Raw genomic sequence first — 15,430 nt, 5'->3', positions numbered from 1 at the left:
CCAACAATTAAATATGGAATTCTACCAACTGTCTGCAGTTACAATAAATAAATCTTTAAATTTGTTAAAAATCGCAAAAAAGGCCTTGTTACTTAACTTTTTAACTTTCTACCGTCTTACAAAAATAGGAAGAATAGAGAACCATTGTTAATTTTTTGTAATAGGAAGGCGAAAATGTGAAAGATGTTTTCCTAGAAATATGTTATTTATATAGGTAGCATGTTTTAGTCTAGAATTGTAAAGAGCAACATAGGCTTAATAAAAAAATCAACATCGCAAAAATATACAAAATAATTGTATGGATAAACAAATAATAAATTCAATATTAATTTAATAGGTCAAGAGGTGTAAAAAAATGCAAATACGTACATAAATCGAGTCGTTGGTGCATCGATATATGTATTGTATTATATACCTACCTAAATTATTTTTTTAATTAATTTCAGGTGTGTGTCCTTATGATATACACAAACATGTATTTTAATTCAGTAATGATTCCAGATCAGCCTTAGCAGTTTGTGTTAAGATAGGAATTAAGTCGTAGGAGAGTAGGTGTCGAATTTAGAAATTCTAACTTAGTCAGCGACACTAACCACTAGACCGCGACACAATTCTAAAAAATCCTAAATAAAAAGCTTGGTGCTGAAAACTCACATTTGAAAGAACGTGTTAATTTAATGATACATATATACAAATTCAGAAATCCGAGTAGTGTGGTTGTCAATCATGGGTACAATGATGAATTTTACACGTGTATAAAGTGATCACTTAAACCAGCCTGTGACAAGTCGTATACCCAGGAAATACCCAGGCTATGTTGAGATGTCAAAAGTCTAATGATTTTATAAAACATCTAATTCCTCGTTTCATTATGAACAAATGTAATTTATTTAGAAAATACTAAATATAGTATTCCATCGCAATTTTTTTATTCATACCATTACCAAATTTCTAAGATTTTTTTTCATATGAATTTCCGATTTTTTAAATTTGATTTGAAAATCTATCATTCTAAGTTGTTATTATGTAATACAATCCTACTGTATTATTTACGAGTTTATTGCTGTACTCTAAAAAAAAGAGATAACTAACTAACCATCACGCCGCTTCCCCGCAGGGGTAGGCAGAGAGAATAGAGCGCCACACCACTCTGTCCTTGCAAACATTCTTCGCCTCTTCCACGTTCGTGCATCTCCTCATACATACCCGCCGATTGTTACGACTCCTAACCTGACCACTTTCAAGTATTTGGCATACTTGATCGTGCCATGTTTTTCTCGGTCTTCCTCTGCTTCTTTTCCCGCTAACATTCGCCTCATAAATTTGTTTTACCGTTCTTTCCTCACTCATTCGTTCTACATGTCCAAACCATCTCAACACACCTTTCTTAATTTTATCGATAATGCTTATCTCAGCTTTGCATTCCTTCCTTATTTCACTATTCGCACATCTATCATACATCGTTTTGTCGCACATTCTTCTGAGAGATCGCATTTCGACTGCATTCAGTCTACTTTCATCCTTCTTTTGCCAACTCCATGTTTCACTTCCATACATTAGAGTTGGAGCCAGGACTATGTACTATGTACTATTTATGGTATATGTACTATTATATTTCAAATGATAGTTTATATATATTATTTTAAATCATTTACACACATATATGCACATTTACTGTTAATTTATTGTCTAATTGTAAATATTTTTTGTAATGCATATCGATTATTTATTTAAATTGGTTAAAGCAATTTTTATTTTTTATTTCTGAGGGGAGACTATTTTTTCCTATAGGTGTTATATTTTGATATTTTTAAATGCTACGCATTAAATATTTATGTTCGTTTACAAAAGAGTTACGGGTTAAAAAATATATTCTTAAAAAAGTATTTACATATTTTTATTTTCGTATGAAAAAAATACGTTTACTAAAGTTGTATGTTAATAAATATTTAATTTATTTTTAAAAGCTTATGATGAAATAGTTTTCTGAAAACAAACGGTTTCAACAGTTTTATAAATTCGAAAATACAGACTACATTTAAAATAAGGGATTTCAAACACAAGTTTTTTTTTTATTGTAATAACGATTTAGTGAAACATGATATATTTTAAACGCTCAACAAGTTTCCGAATCTACGAATCAATAACAATAAAATACGTGCATTAAAATACAAATACAAAATTTTAAATAATTTTTTACTGTAATAACGATTTAACGAAAAATTCTGTATTTTAAACGCTCAACAAGTTTCCGAATAAACGAATCGATAACACAAAACCGGCCACAAAGCACCCCCGACGACCCCACAACTGCATTGCACCATACTCATGCAACCCTATGTACCTACCTAATGTTTACATCTAACAAAAATCACACTTACCGGAACAAATCACCAAAAACAATCAAATACACATCACAAATAAACAATGTTATTATTGGTATAGTAAGTTAACAATTCCACACTATCATTTTTCGCACTATTCACTTAAAAAATAGCAATTCCAGAGCGCCTTCGAAATTCTAAAATCTAAACACGGGACACGGAACAAAACTAATTCAAAAAACGTTACAGCAGCGCGCATGCGCACATACAAAAACAAAGCGACAGTTTCGAACACGCGGTTAAACTAACGGAATACGGTCGGCAAAGCAGTCTACTGCGCCGGCTCTCATTCTCCCGCCCTGCGAGAGAGAGACAGAAATACCGGGTTAGAGCATATGCACGTGTGTGTGAGGAAGATAGTCGCGAGAATGGGGCGGAACGGAGCCCGTCACAGCGTAGTGAGCGCGTCAAATAACCCATGTCGTAAACAAACCGTTTCCGAGCGGATTGTTTTGTTTTTGTTTATTAGATTCTAAAAAGTGACGTTCAATTATTTGAATTATTTAAGAAGAGAAACACCATATCTTTTTACATCTTTGATCACATTCATTTTCGATTGTGATCATAAAAATAAGTTATGTCTAGCTGAGAGGATATAACGCCAAACCATCATCTTCGTCATCCACGTGAAGTGTTTCCACTTGCTAGCATATTATTCCATCTATTGTCATGATATGTTATACCTATCTGCATATCGTGAGTTAACTAAATATTCAACTGCAAAAAACGCATATCTTTACTTTTCTAAATTAATGGTACAATTCTAATTGATCTGTTCATTTGATTATTTTTCTTCATTTACCGAAGAAACTCAATCAATAATGATTATAATACTAATTTTAAACAATTAACCGTTTTCTGCGAACATCGGAATTTTTAGGAATCGGATAGGTCATAATTTTGGATGGGATATTTTTTATCAGGCCTTTTTTTATACCTGGAGTTCAAATCAGGCATATCTCGCCCATATATTATACTACAGAAATAATAAAAAATTTAATAAAAAATTAAAATTCCTATTTTATGGATCCAAACTATATTTTCCTATCCGAGGTCCAAGCGTTACTGATCCCCCATTCAGGTACCTGTAACTACATTTTTACTACCAACGTATCCTAAAATAACTACACACCAAATTCCCAACCCCCTTTGAAAAGTATTATACATTATCCGACGTATTATTTATGTTTGAGATATTTCTATCCAAAGGCACTGAAGATTTGATACATGATAAACTATATGATAAATTATCTTTCGTAAACATCACTTACCGTATTTTTATTCTTTAGTCCGAATAGATGAGCGCACGAAAAACCTAATATCCGAAATAGGACGGATAAAAAAAAAACCTACCTAACGTTCTAGTGGCTCGAAATTCTAGCTACGGCTTATGCAACACCACTTATTATTACCCTACTAAAGTTTCAATTCATTTTTATTACGTAGCCTGTTCCTGCATGGGAGTGGATTTACTCTTCATGTTCAGATTCATGTAATTCATGAGTGAAAAATTATATAGGCTATTTAATTTCTGCACGGGAGTGGATTTACTCCTTACGTTTAATGTTACTAACAATGAACGTAATTAATGAATGAAAAATAATATAGCAAATTCATGCATGGGAGTGGATTTATTCTTCCTGTTAAAATTCATGTAATTCATGAGGGATAAATTGTACAGCCTATTCCTGCCTGGGAGTGGATTTAATTGTTATGTTTAAAGTTACTATAAGTGCATGTAAAATTTCATGTAACTGTTAACAATATTATTAAATAAGGTATTGTAAAAAGCTTTGTTTTGCACGCTGTAACATAATTCCGAAAATTTTATTTTGTTGAATTTCGGGACTCTTTAAACATCGAGGCTTCGAAATTTATTCCATACGGTTTATTCTGGAAGATAAAATGATAATGCAAAAACTAGAGCAATTTTATACAATTTTGATACAAACATACGCGGTAAAAGTTAACTATGTATATGTTTATTATTATTATTTTGTCAGTTACATCTAAGGTATTCGACTTCCAACTCCGATGCATGTACTTGTGCATATGCTTATAGGTAAGAACGATGAGTATGTAGGCCATCAACCAAGGGTGAATAATGGTGTGTTTCAATGTGTGGATGTTGAAAGCACATTATTCAAATATATGACATCACTTCGAGTTTTGTTCACACTCGCATCGCCTAGAATTATCATTATCTTCCACTATGATTTATAGTGTGCGCGTCACTCATCAAAATTTATAATACATTTTATAAATCCCTCGATTTGCGTTGCTCCCACGATGCGGTCATTTCGCCTTAGGGCTTAGGATAGCTCTTTTATCCATCTGTACGTAATACGAGTATTTATAATATATACACTATTATTAGTGAATTTTAGAATTGTGTATATGACGAGGTCGTCACATTCTGTGAATGAAAATTTATATCACATTTTATGTATTGATATCATAACATAGATGAAGATGGAAGTTTGGGTATTTACAGGACTAGCGACCTATCATACGCTGGTTAAGTGATCACTTTATACACGTTTAACATTTATCATTCTACCCATGATTGACAACCACACTACTCAAATTTTTCTGTCTTGGGATTATACGTATCTTACAAAATGCCCCTTATCTAACACAATAGGTCAATGACATACATCTCGCCCAAATTCTCAAATAACTTCAAAATGTCCGTCCGTCCCCACATTTTTTTGATAAGGCAAAGCGATCCATATTTTTATTCCTAAATAGATACTGAACTAGGTAAATAGATATTTCGACATCAATTTTAGAGACATAATAGGTAGGTGTTCTTTTTTTCCAATTAAGTAAGTATATCAAAATGGAATATTTGGGCTAACTTGTCCAACTGTTTTTAAAAACATGCGACATTTTTTAACATTTTTAAACCGTAGTACATACGAGTATAAGCAATTTTTGTTGATGATATTGCCTTCATTCAGGCGTTTAAAAAAAACAAAAATAACTACTATTTTTTTGCCTAAATTAAAGCAATAAGTGCGATAGTAATAATTACTTAAAAAATAATAACCAATATTAAATATTTAAAAAAATATTTTAAAATTATCATTTATAAAAAAAGAAAATAAATCTAAGTAAGTTTGGACGAAACTTATGTACAGAATCAATATTACCCAAAAAATCTGGGAATTATGTCAAATTTTACAAATACTTATTCGACTTCACAATTATAAACCTTTTGACTTGGGGCCAATGTAAATATAAGCGAAAGGCGTCGTTCACAGTAGAGTTTGCATATAGTTGAGGTTGACACTGTAAACATAACAGATTAGGCTTTTTGTAATTATGAAGCCTTCTATTTATTAAAAATAATATTGCTCGGTTTCCATTGTTTCAGAATAAATAAATAAAAACAAATGTATAACCTGTAGGTAGGAACTGTAGTTGCGTTTATTTACTGATAGCACAATGCTGTCATGTTTTGACATTTCACACGGAATTTTAACCATAGACAAAAAACGTAAATTATAACCTATCTATATTTATAACCTACAAGTTTTGAGAATATTTGTTGCGTTGTAGTTTATCACGTTTTAATAAAATAAAATAAAAATGCCGAAAGCTAAAGGTGATGTAGTGGTAGATAACATATTACAGGCTATTAAACCGAAATCCACCGTACCTGCATCAAAAACCGAAGGTTCTGATAGTGAGACGGAAGTGTTACAAGAAATCCCAAGAGGAAGACCAAAATCCGGTAAAATATGGAAAGATAAAAAACAAAGGTTTGTTTAAACATTTTCGACTATTATCCCACTAATTTTTGCTAGCTATCATGCAACGATTTGATGTTTATCAACTACATCAAGTACAATTAATTCTATCTATACTATGAAGTTAACGTATTTGTAGTACCACCTCTATAGGTATGTTTGTTTGGACCTTAAGAGACTTTGCTAGCCTGTATGTCTCGTACGGGTAGGAGTATGCAATCCTGAGTGCTCAAGTGATTACTGCTCTTAATAAAATCACCTCACTCCTTCACTCACCTAACTTATTTGTATCTCTTCGTATATCGCTCATTCCTTTCAACAATGTCATATATCAAAAAACTTGGAGATCATTTTTAAAGTTTAAGAATATGATAAAATGTATTAAAAATAAATATCGAGCCACTCATTGAACTTTTTACTGTGCAACTGATCTTTTTAGGTAAAACCTGAATGTTTTTTCTCCATTTGAAAAATATTTAGTATATTTAAACAACATCTTTTCTTCAAAATGCAAAAACAACACTTCCTGCCCTATATGCCGCTTTTGCTGGGATATAGTACATTTTCTGGGCATTTCGAAAACATGCACAACTGAAAATTGACAATTTTTGATATATGACGTTTTGATGCTTGGTTTCAGGTTCAATACAATAAAGAAGACTAAAGGAATGCACAAGACCTTTGCAGAGAAGCAAGCGCTTCGGGAAACACTGAAACACATTAAAGAGACCTCGAAATCCATTCAGGAGGAGAAAAAGGCGACCGTTGAAGCCGCAAAGGAAAGGAGAAGGATCAATATCAAGAAAACAGAAGAGAACAGGCTGAAGGCCGAAGTGGTTCAGGTTATCAGTAATTCCGCTAAAATTAAGAGGATGAAGAAGAAACAGCTGAGGTTTATCCAAAAGAGAGATACTACACAAGTTTCAAAATAATTTCTATGATGTTTTTATGTTCATTAAATATTATACGGTATATTATTTTTTATAATAAATAACTTTTATTAAAATTTGCTTTTTTTTTTGCTAACAGTATAATTTATAATAATATAAATGTACCATAAATTTTACTTTTCATTAATTGATTTGGCAGTCATTTTGTGGTAATATCTCTGCATTTTTAATTTAATAAACATCTTTTTTTTTAAAATTCTATTGTGAATTGTATTTCAATGCATTCCACATCATTTTCAAACACTATATATGTATAATAATGAAATACGGTGTTTGAAAATGATGCAGAATGCCTGCAATGCAAAACATGTGTCACAATGGATTTTTTAAAATAGTGGTATATACCAAGTAAAACTTAAATAATAAAATGGATAAATTTTACTACAGAGAGAATCAAGAATGAAAAATTTAAGGGTCAGTATACTTTTTTTAACTCATTTAGAATATATATATAGCTACAGCACTGGACTTAACACAGGTTCAGTTGCTACAACCAGTTTTTTACTTGTTTTTACCTTCACTTAAGATAGTTTAAAAAATACACCTGATGCTGTAGTATTCCATCTTCTGTATGTGTATATGGCTTTTTAATATCATTTTTGGATGATATACGAAAGAATTCAGATTTATTTATGGTAACGATTGAATATGTGGTTATTAGATTTTATCCAAGCGCTAGAAGGTAAAATTACAACAAATTGTAAAAAAATGTTAAATATGCATGATATCTGATTGATCATTATCCTTAAAACCACGGGTCCGAGTAAAAAAAATGAATACACAATATATTTGTACAGTAGCTTTGAAATGATTTTTTTTACATTAAAAATGTGCTTTTTCAAAAACACAAAAATGATACCTGATTTTTAAAATGGCTTTTGGTCCATCAAGTGTTATACATACATAAAAAGGAAAAGGATGCCTACAAGTGGGAGAGTGAAAGAAGTATATAAAAAGAGGATTTTATTTTGTACAATAATTGTATTTCTTTAAATTGTAACATAGGAAGAAATAAAAAAATCATTACCTAAACCCTAAAACACCTATGTCTTCCCCAGTGCCTCACCATCCAATCTTTACTTCAAATCTATTTACTACATGTATAGGTATTATGTATATAAAACTCTATTTATAAATAACAGTGTTGTTATATTAAAAAAATCAGAAAAAAATAATACATATAACTGAATATAATATATAAGATATTTTAAAAAAATGCATAGGAAAAATTTGATCAAATTTAAATACTATTGTTGTTCTATTAATTATTTTCCTTTGGATTCCTTAATAATAATGCTTTTTTTCTTATAAAAATATAATACAAGCAGAAATATACTTCAATATTTGTGACTGAAAAAAACAAACACCAACTTGTTTTTGAGATTCACCTTGTTTTGCTCAATAGAGTTAATTCCATTTAATGTTTTTCTATGCTTTGACGGAATGTTATGAGATATTTATACATAGGTACACAAACAATATTATTTATGTCGCTAATAAAAATGAAAATGATCTACATATTTGGCATGAGCCAATGAAACTGCATGAAGTAATGTGGGTAAGACCAGGTCATTCAAGAGATCCATAGAAGTGGATCTTAGAGATGCATTCCCGAACCGTGAATTGAATGCGATGAATCTTTTATTGGATGAGGGAAAATTATCGAAGACTCGCTGATTCATGGATTCACTGATAAATTGTGGAAAAGGTCGCTGGAAAATCATGAAACATAAAAAGATTATGCAATCGTAAAATGTTACTTTTTCCATATGAAATTGCATTTTTTTAGCTTCTCAATCAAAATTTATGAATGAATCGGTGATTCAGCAAACCAATCATTGGGTCAGCATTAGTGAACGAGTTTGGCTCTAAATTTAAATTCGGTTACTCAATCAATAGAAATGAACAGGTCATTATGATTCAGTTGTTCATGAACAACCCATGTCAAATATGAATACATATATATATACAGAATATTTTAAATACCTTTTTTTTTCAGCTGAAAAAATAGTTTTGTGATTAAGAAAAAAACCAAAGAACACATTAATGGCCTTGCTTTAAGGAAATTCGATCTTTTACGAAATAAATGCTTTTTAAAAACAACAAAAAAAATAGAATTTATCAATTAGATTATTTTTGTATAATACATAGACTTGTTTAACCCAATCACCACGATGCTTATAGATATATGTTAACATCCAAGGGTGCAGTGCTTGCGGCACTAATGAGAGGTCAGTATCCAAGATTCAAACCTCACTTTTTTCAGCACAGAGTATTTAAATGATTTTGGCTTGAAACGTGACTTATTGTTCGACCAAAAATATTTGTGGTATATAGTAAAAATGTTTGCTTGCTTATTTTATTTAATATTGCAAACTTATTCTAAGCTCAAGTGTATAATTTATTATCGAAAGTATTTAAAAACAAACTAAATTAACAATTAAACATGTTTTATCAATTCCTAATCATGGTTTTAAGTCCAGAATAAAGTTTTAAACTCCAAATAAGAAAGTTAGAGTAATATAACAAATTTGAAAAGCTATTTGCTGAGTTTTATTAATTTATTATTTAAGCTTATGTAAAAATACACGGATTGTCAGGGTCAATTTCGGCAGTACAATATCCGTTATCGTAACAAAACTCTAAACATTGTAATGTTCTCGACAAAACGGGTGGTAAATAATTAAACACAGTAAATAAAAATAGTGCACCTCTGTAATGTAATGGTCAGCACGCTCGGCTGCCGTATTGGAGGTCCCAGGTTCGATTCCCAGGGGGGGGGTCAAATAAATATAAGTGATTTTTTAACTCAAATATTCACTCAATATTACCCTGGACTGGTACCTGAAGTGGAGGGCTGCTCACCTTTCCTTCGTGTGTTACCACCGATCAAAATAACACTACGTTCGAAAGACCAATCCTCATTCTCTATAACTGTGACGTACTCACTCGCAAACAAAGTTACCCCCTTAGAGGATCACTATTAGACTCCGAGAAGGTGAAACTCTTACCACCAAGTCAGGTCGTGAGCTACATGACTCATGTAGGTCTTGAGAGTGAGGTATGATACAGAGGGAGCTCACAATAAACCTAATACGGTCGCAGTGACATAAGGGATACAAGATCCCTTGACGTCATAATAAAAAATAATTTTAAAAAACACTGTGTTTATATGATGCAGTGCCCTATGCACCATTGGGTGCGGATAAGAGTTAGAAGAAGAAATAAAAAAGGTTAATTTTGCACCGTGCAGCGTGGATGCCGTGACAGATTTGAGACGTGGGGATTGGATTAAGTAGTAATAACACTCAAGCGACACGTTACAATAATTGACAGGACTATTAAATATTAGTGTTTACAATATAAGAAATCCGTGCGACATTCAATGTCATGTAAATTGCTCCAATAATTAAATATGTATGTGTCGCCTACTTTCAAAATCCGCCAGATTCAATTTTCTAAGATTTTACAATAAATACAATGCCAATACATAGTGGGTTTTATTGTTTAAAATATTTACATACTTAAAAACCCTGCTAAAAAATATTTAAAAACAGCGTTGTATTTCAAATTCCGCTATATTCATGGAACTTGCCTTCTGACCCATATCGGCCAATCAGAGAGCGGGGACATGTCAAAAATTAAGATGACGTCATTATCGGTTTGTGTCTCGTGTTTTTTTGTTAAATACTGAATAATTTTCTAAAAAAATGGGAAAATTTTCTATTTCACAATATTTTATCTAAAGGTAGATGAATCTTTTAAAACATAAATGTTACCCGGAGAATTTTGCATTTTTTTGTAAAATCGATTAACATGGATCTGGCGGATTTTGAAAGTAGGCGACACATGTCTGTATATATTTAATCAACTGTTCTGACTTTCAAACAAATCAGTTTTAAACTCATAAACAACGTAATCAATATTTGAAGCGCTATCTTTATGACCAGTGAACCCAATCAAGAGGTATATTTAAAATACTATGGAACCAATCGTCAAATTAGAAAATTAAATAAACTTTTTTTTTTCAAACCCTTATCCGCACCCTATGGTGCATAGGGCACTGCATCATATAAACGCAGTGTTATCTTGATCATTAACACATGAAGGAAAGGTGATCAGCCCTCCGCTTCAGGTACCAGTCCAGGGTTATATTGGATAAATATTACAGTGAACAAAAAAAATTAAATAAATAAAAACTATATATAATATAATTAAAATGTATGTAAATGTACTTTTTAATTATAAAATGGAAAATCACAAAGTTCGTGCTTCAAATATAAATTATAAATACAATATATTATTGAAATACATAAACAACCATTTTTTGTGAATTTAAAAATTGACAAATTTTAGTGTTGGTGTTTAACGTGTTACAAAATTTGATAAGCTTGACATAAAAAAAAACATACATAATCCTGAAAAGTGTGAATTAGTCAGAGCAGTTATGTTATTCATTGTATATTTATTTATATGTAATAATTGAGTTTTTATAAACTCAACTATTACATCTACTGGCATAAAATTTAGCAATTAAAATGTTTAAAAAAAAACAAGAGTGATTTGACTGAGATATGATCTAATTAGCCATAGAAATTGGGAGCATCAACCTTCAGATAGACGACATAGAAGTCGAATATTACAATAGTAGATTCTCATATATTTTTTTAAACATTTTGATTGCTGTATGTTACAAAGGTTATCTGATTAAAGAAAACACTTCGTTTTTTACCACTCGAGTTTTATTATAGACTACATGTTTCAGAAGTTAAACTTCCATCATTCAGGTCTGTATAATAACTTATTATACAGTCAGTTATTATACAGACCTGAATGATGGAAGTTTAACTTCTGAAACATGTAGTCTATAATAAAACTCAAGTGGTAAAAAACGAAGTGTTTTCTTTAATCATTGTAACATGTCTTACCACAAAGTTAATGCCGAAACAATAAATAAAATAAAGGTTATCTGATTTTGTATCAGTATAAGTGTCACAATATAGTCTATAAATACATTTACAATTATTTATTTTATTGGCTTTATTGAATCAAAATTGATTTGCTATTTTTCTGTACAAATTCTTACTCGTTAAGAGATGATTTACATTCATATATAATTTGATTCGCTACGATAAATTAACAACTAAAGTGCAGATTCATACATTTGGCTTTTGGAGAAATATAAACGATGTTGATACAAATCTATTTATACACAATTGAGTGCTTAGTAAAAACACAGTATAAATGAATGGGTACAAAATTGTAAAAACCCATTTTAAAGAAAAATTTAACTCTAGAAAACAAAAATTGTGACGCGTGTTATTGAATCAAATAATTTTTTAAAATATTTTAAATTTCAGCATAAATCAAGTAATTTAAAAAAAATGTATAACCGTTTTTGTGCCATTTTCTTATGCCTACATTAGCAGACAAGATATTGAGAAAAAGTTCACATCGAAATTTGATTGATTTTCTTTCAAGGATTAATTCACATATTATTTTGAGAAATAAAAAGACTTTGTTTTTCGCCTCCGTAGTGTAATGGTCAGCACGCTCGGCTACCGTTTTGGAGGTCCCGGGTTCGATTCCCAGGGGGGTCAAATAAATATTAGTGATTTTTTCACTGTAATATTTATTCAATATTACCCTGGACTGGTACCTGAAGCGGAGGGCTGATCACCTTTCCTTCATGTGTATACGATCAAGATAACACTGCGTTTATATGACGCAGTGCCCTATGCACCATTGGGGTGCAGATAAGGGTTTTATTATTTTTTATTATTTATTTCTTAAAATAATATATCAATATGATGCACAAAGTTAATGCTTTCAATATTCAAAACATTGATTCATATATTTAAAAGATAATATTCAAATGCCCAATAATGTCAAATAAATTATACATTTCCCTTTTCATGTCCTATGTTTGCAGCAGCACATAGAGCACTTGGCATAAGATTTGTGCAAGATTATTAATAGGTTGTTCGTAAATTCTGTGTAAGCATTAATAGCATTTAAATAAAAAAAACTTATGACCCAGTCGGGAACCAACACTAGGACCCATGTCATAAAAGTGAGCAAAATTGCTGCACTATACGTGTCAAATAATATTTATTAAAAATTACAACGGAGTTGATTATAAATTAATGAAACATAGTTGATCATATTATAAAAAATATATATCAAAATAACAATACATGTATATGTAGTTATGTCCTTAAAATATAATGTGATCAGATGGTGATGAATGTATATTTATTTAATATTAAATAATGTTAAATGATTTAACACAGGCCAAAATGGCAAGACTTACTCCCTTGAAAAGCAGTGGAGATGTAAATATGTATTGCTTTTTTTTAGTCTATTAAATATAATTAGCTAGCCTTTGAAAAGTATTTATTTATTTGATCAACACCATACAAATTCACAATCCTCAAATGAACCAGGGCAGCAACAACACAGGCTAACAAATTGAATTTAAAAAAAAAAATGCTTTACTCAAATTTTTAGTGATACCTTATCCCGATTTGATATTGGCCATTTTTAATTGAATTAATATTTGGCGTTTAACCAACATTTAAGAGTACGATAGCTTTTTACATAACCCCAGTCTGCAGGAGAAAGCTATGGGAAAGCCGCAATGTGAGCCTCTGATTTTGAGGAATTCGGATGTTACTAGCCAAAAAAAAAACAGATCCGTAAACACTGCCCCACAATTCAATAAGGACACAAACTTAAAAATATGTAAATTTTTATGGATTAATTTTTAAATCAAACACAGTTTTTTTTAGTCTACTAAGTTGTATTTTATTAAAAATAACACATAAAAATTAATATTGTGACAATTGTTTTGCCTAGTTTTGGCATTTTCAAACAAATGAAACATTCATTTGAAAATACCATAACTAGGCAAAACAATTGTCACAATATTAATTTTTATGTGTTTTTTTAAAAATAAAATACAACTTAGTAGACTCAAAAAATCTGTGTTCGATTTAAAAATTAATTTATAAATTAAAATGGAGTTCTACAAATTAAACGCCAAATCAATAAAGATGTAAATATCGTCAGCCTGTGTTATTAATGTAGGCAATTCATAAAGAGGTATTTTGTTGAAGACGCTGTTTGCAAAGTTGGTAAGTCTGTTTAAATTTGGAAAGGTGAATTTATAAGGCGTTCCAAGAGGAAGTAAATAAGCATAAACACTTTTGGAAATAAAATTACTGAATCACATTGGGTTTCACAAGTCAAATAATGTTGATTTAAAATCATTTGCGTTGATATTTACCTTAAATCATACTTGCTTATGTCAAACATTTTAATATTTAAAGTTGGTGAGGGTCGTAATACTAACATGATTCATAAGAATAATAACGATGATAGAAAAATGTGTATGCGTTGTAAAAGCTTTTCCAAATGCACTCACTGGCCAGAATATAAAAGACCTATTCTCTATTTTAATTAACGCAAATAAGGTCTTCTATATTTTAGGTCACAGAACAAATGCAAAGTAGTTATTGAAATAAAAAAATTACACAGATAGGTTTGTTCTTGGGTTTGTAGTATGGCAAGGAATATTAGCACTAATGATGAAGAGTATGTGTATATAGCAAGATAATGAACCCTTTTATGTAAAAAAAAAAGTATTTTTCACATTGTGGAATACAACAAGTCACCGATTGAATGGAATTTTTTAATTAATTCAATTTCAATACTCCATTGATTGCAAATATGTTGGCAGACAAAAGAAATATTAAACAACGGATGTCATGTTACAATTATTAAGAAATTGGAAAATTTGACAGACGTGGAGTGCAGAAAAGTAGTTTTGGCAGAAGGTCATCTTCACGGACCGTTTCCGTAAAGAGTAATATGTATTTTCGTCGCAATTCCCAGCAACAAATGGTTTATTCAGTAATCTCTACTCAAAAGAATGATAAACGGAAATATGCTTTCTGACACTTAATTGTAACATTACAAAATCCAACTTTATCAGGCATAATCTCAGAACAACTGGTTTTGAACCAAAAGAAAAAAAAAGTTAAATTAAAGAAAAGTGATATTTTAAAGTCACAACAAACGAAATGTTGGTGTGTTTCAGAACATCACCAAATGGTAAGTAATTAGGTGCTTGCCCTGGAGTTGGGTTTGTGAGGGGTAGAGAAGGAGCGGGGCCACATACTGTTTTAAGTTAGTTCTCGTAATAATCTTAGAGAGTACCAAAAATAGAGATGGTTGCGACCACCTGGTGTCATATTTAGTATAATACATATATCATTGATTTAGTATTAATTGTGAAATTGTAATTTTTTTTAATTTAACGTAAATTATTATTTTTAAA

The 15,430-nt window shown here is 30.6% G+C and overlaps 2 protein-coding genes across 3 annotated transcripts in view; one reads left to right on the top strand and one right to left on the bottom strand.

Annotated features, from left to right (window-relative positions):
• The window catches only part of LOC148309635 (cytospin-A-like), a 148,102-nt gene extending 145,472 nt beyond the window's left edge, over positions 1–2,630 (bottom strand). For both annotated transcript variants that reach the window (XM_088259620.1, XM_088259628.1), the window contains exon 1: positions 2,382–2,630. The gene's annotated coding sequence lies outside the window, so the exon portion shown is untranslated. The remainder of the gene's footprint in view (positions 1–2,381) is intronic.
• Positions 2,631–5,887: 3,257 nt separating this feature from the next.
• On the top strand, positions 5,888–7,145 carry LOC148309634 (coiled-coil domain-containing protein 86). Its single transcript, XM_088259646.1, has 2 exons — positions 5,888–6,151; positions 6,780–7,145. Exons 1-2 carry the CDS (start codon positions 5,979–5,981, stop codon positions 7,069–7,071), a joined length of 465 nt encoding a protein of 154 aa, XP_088115772.1. The 5' UTR covers positions 5,888–5,978; the 3' UTR covers positions 7,072–7,145.
• Positions 7,146–15,430: the final 8,285 nt, after the last annotated feature.

Source organism: Brachycentrus maculatus, unplaced genomic scaffold (genome assembly GCF_059751285.1).
Source record: "Brachycentrus maculatus isolate JH-2025_06_01 unplaced genomic scaffold, ASM5975128v1 h1tg000119l, whole genome shotgun sequence".
NCBI classification, from domain to species: Eukaryota; Metazoa; Arthropoda; class Insecta; order Trichoptera; family Brachycentridae; genus Brachycentrus; species Brachycentrus maculatus.
This window is presented reverse-complemented; position numbering and strand designations above follow the sequence as displayed.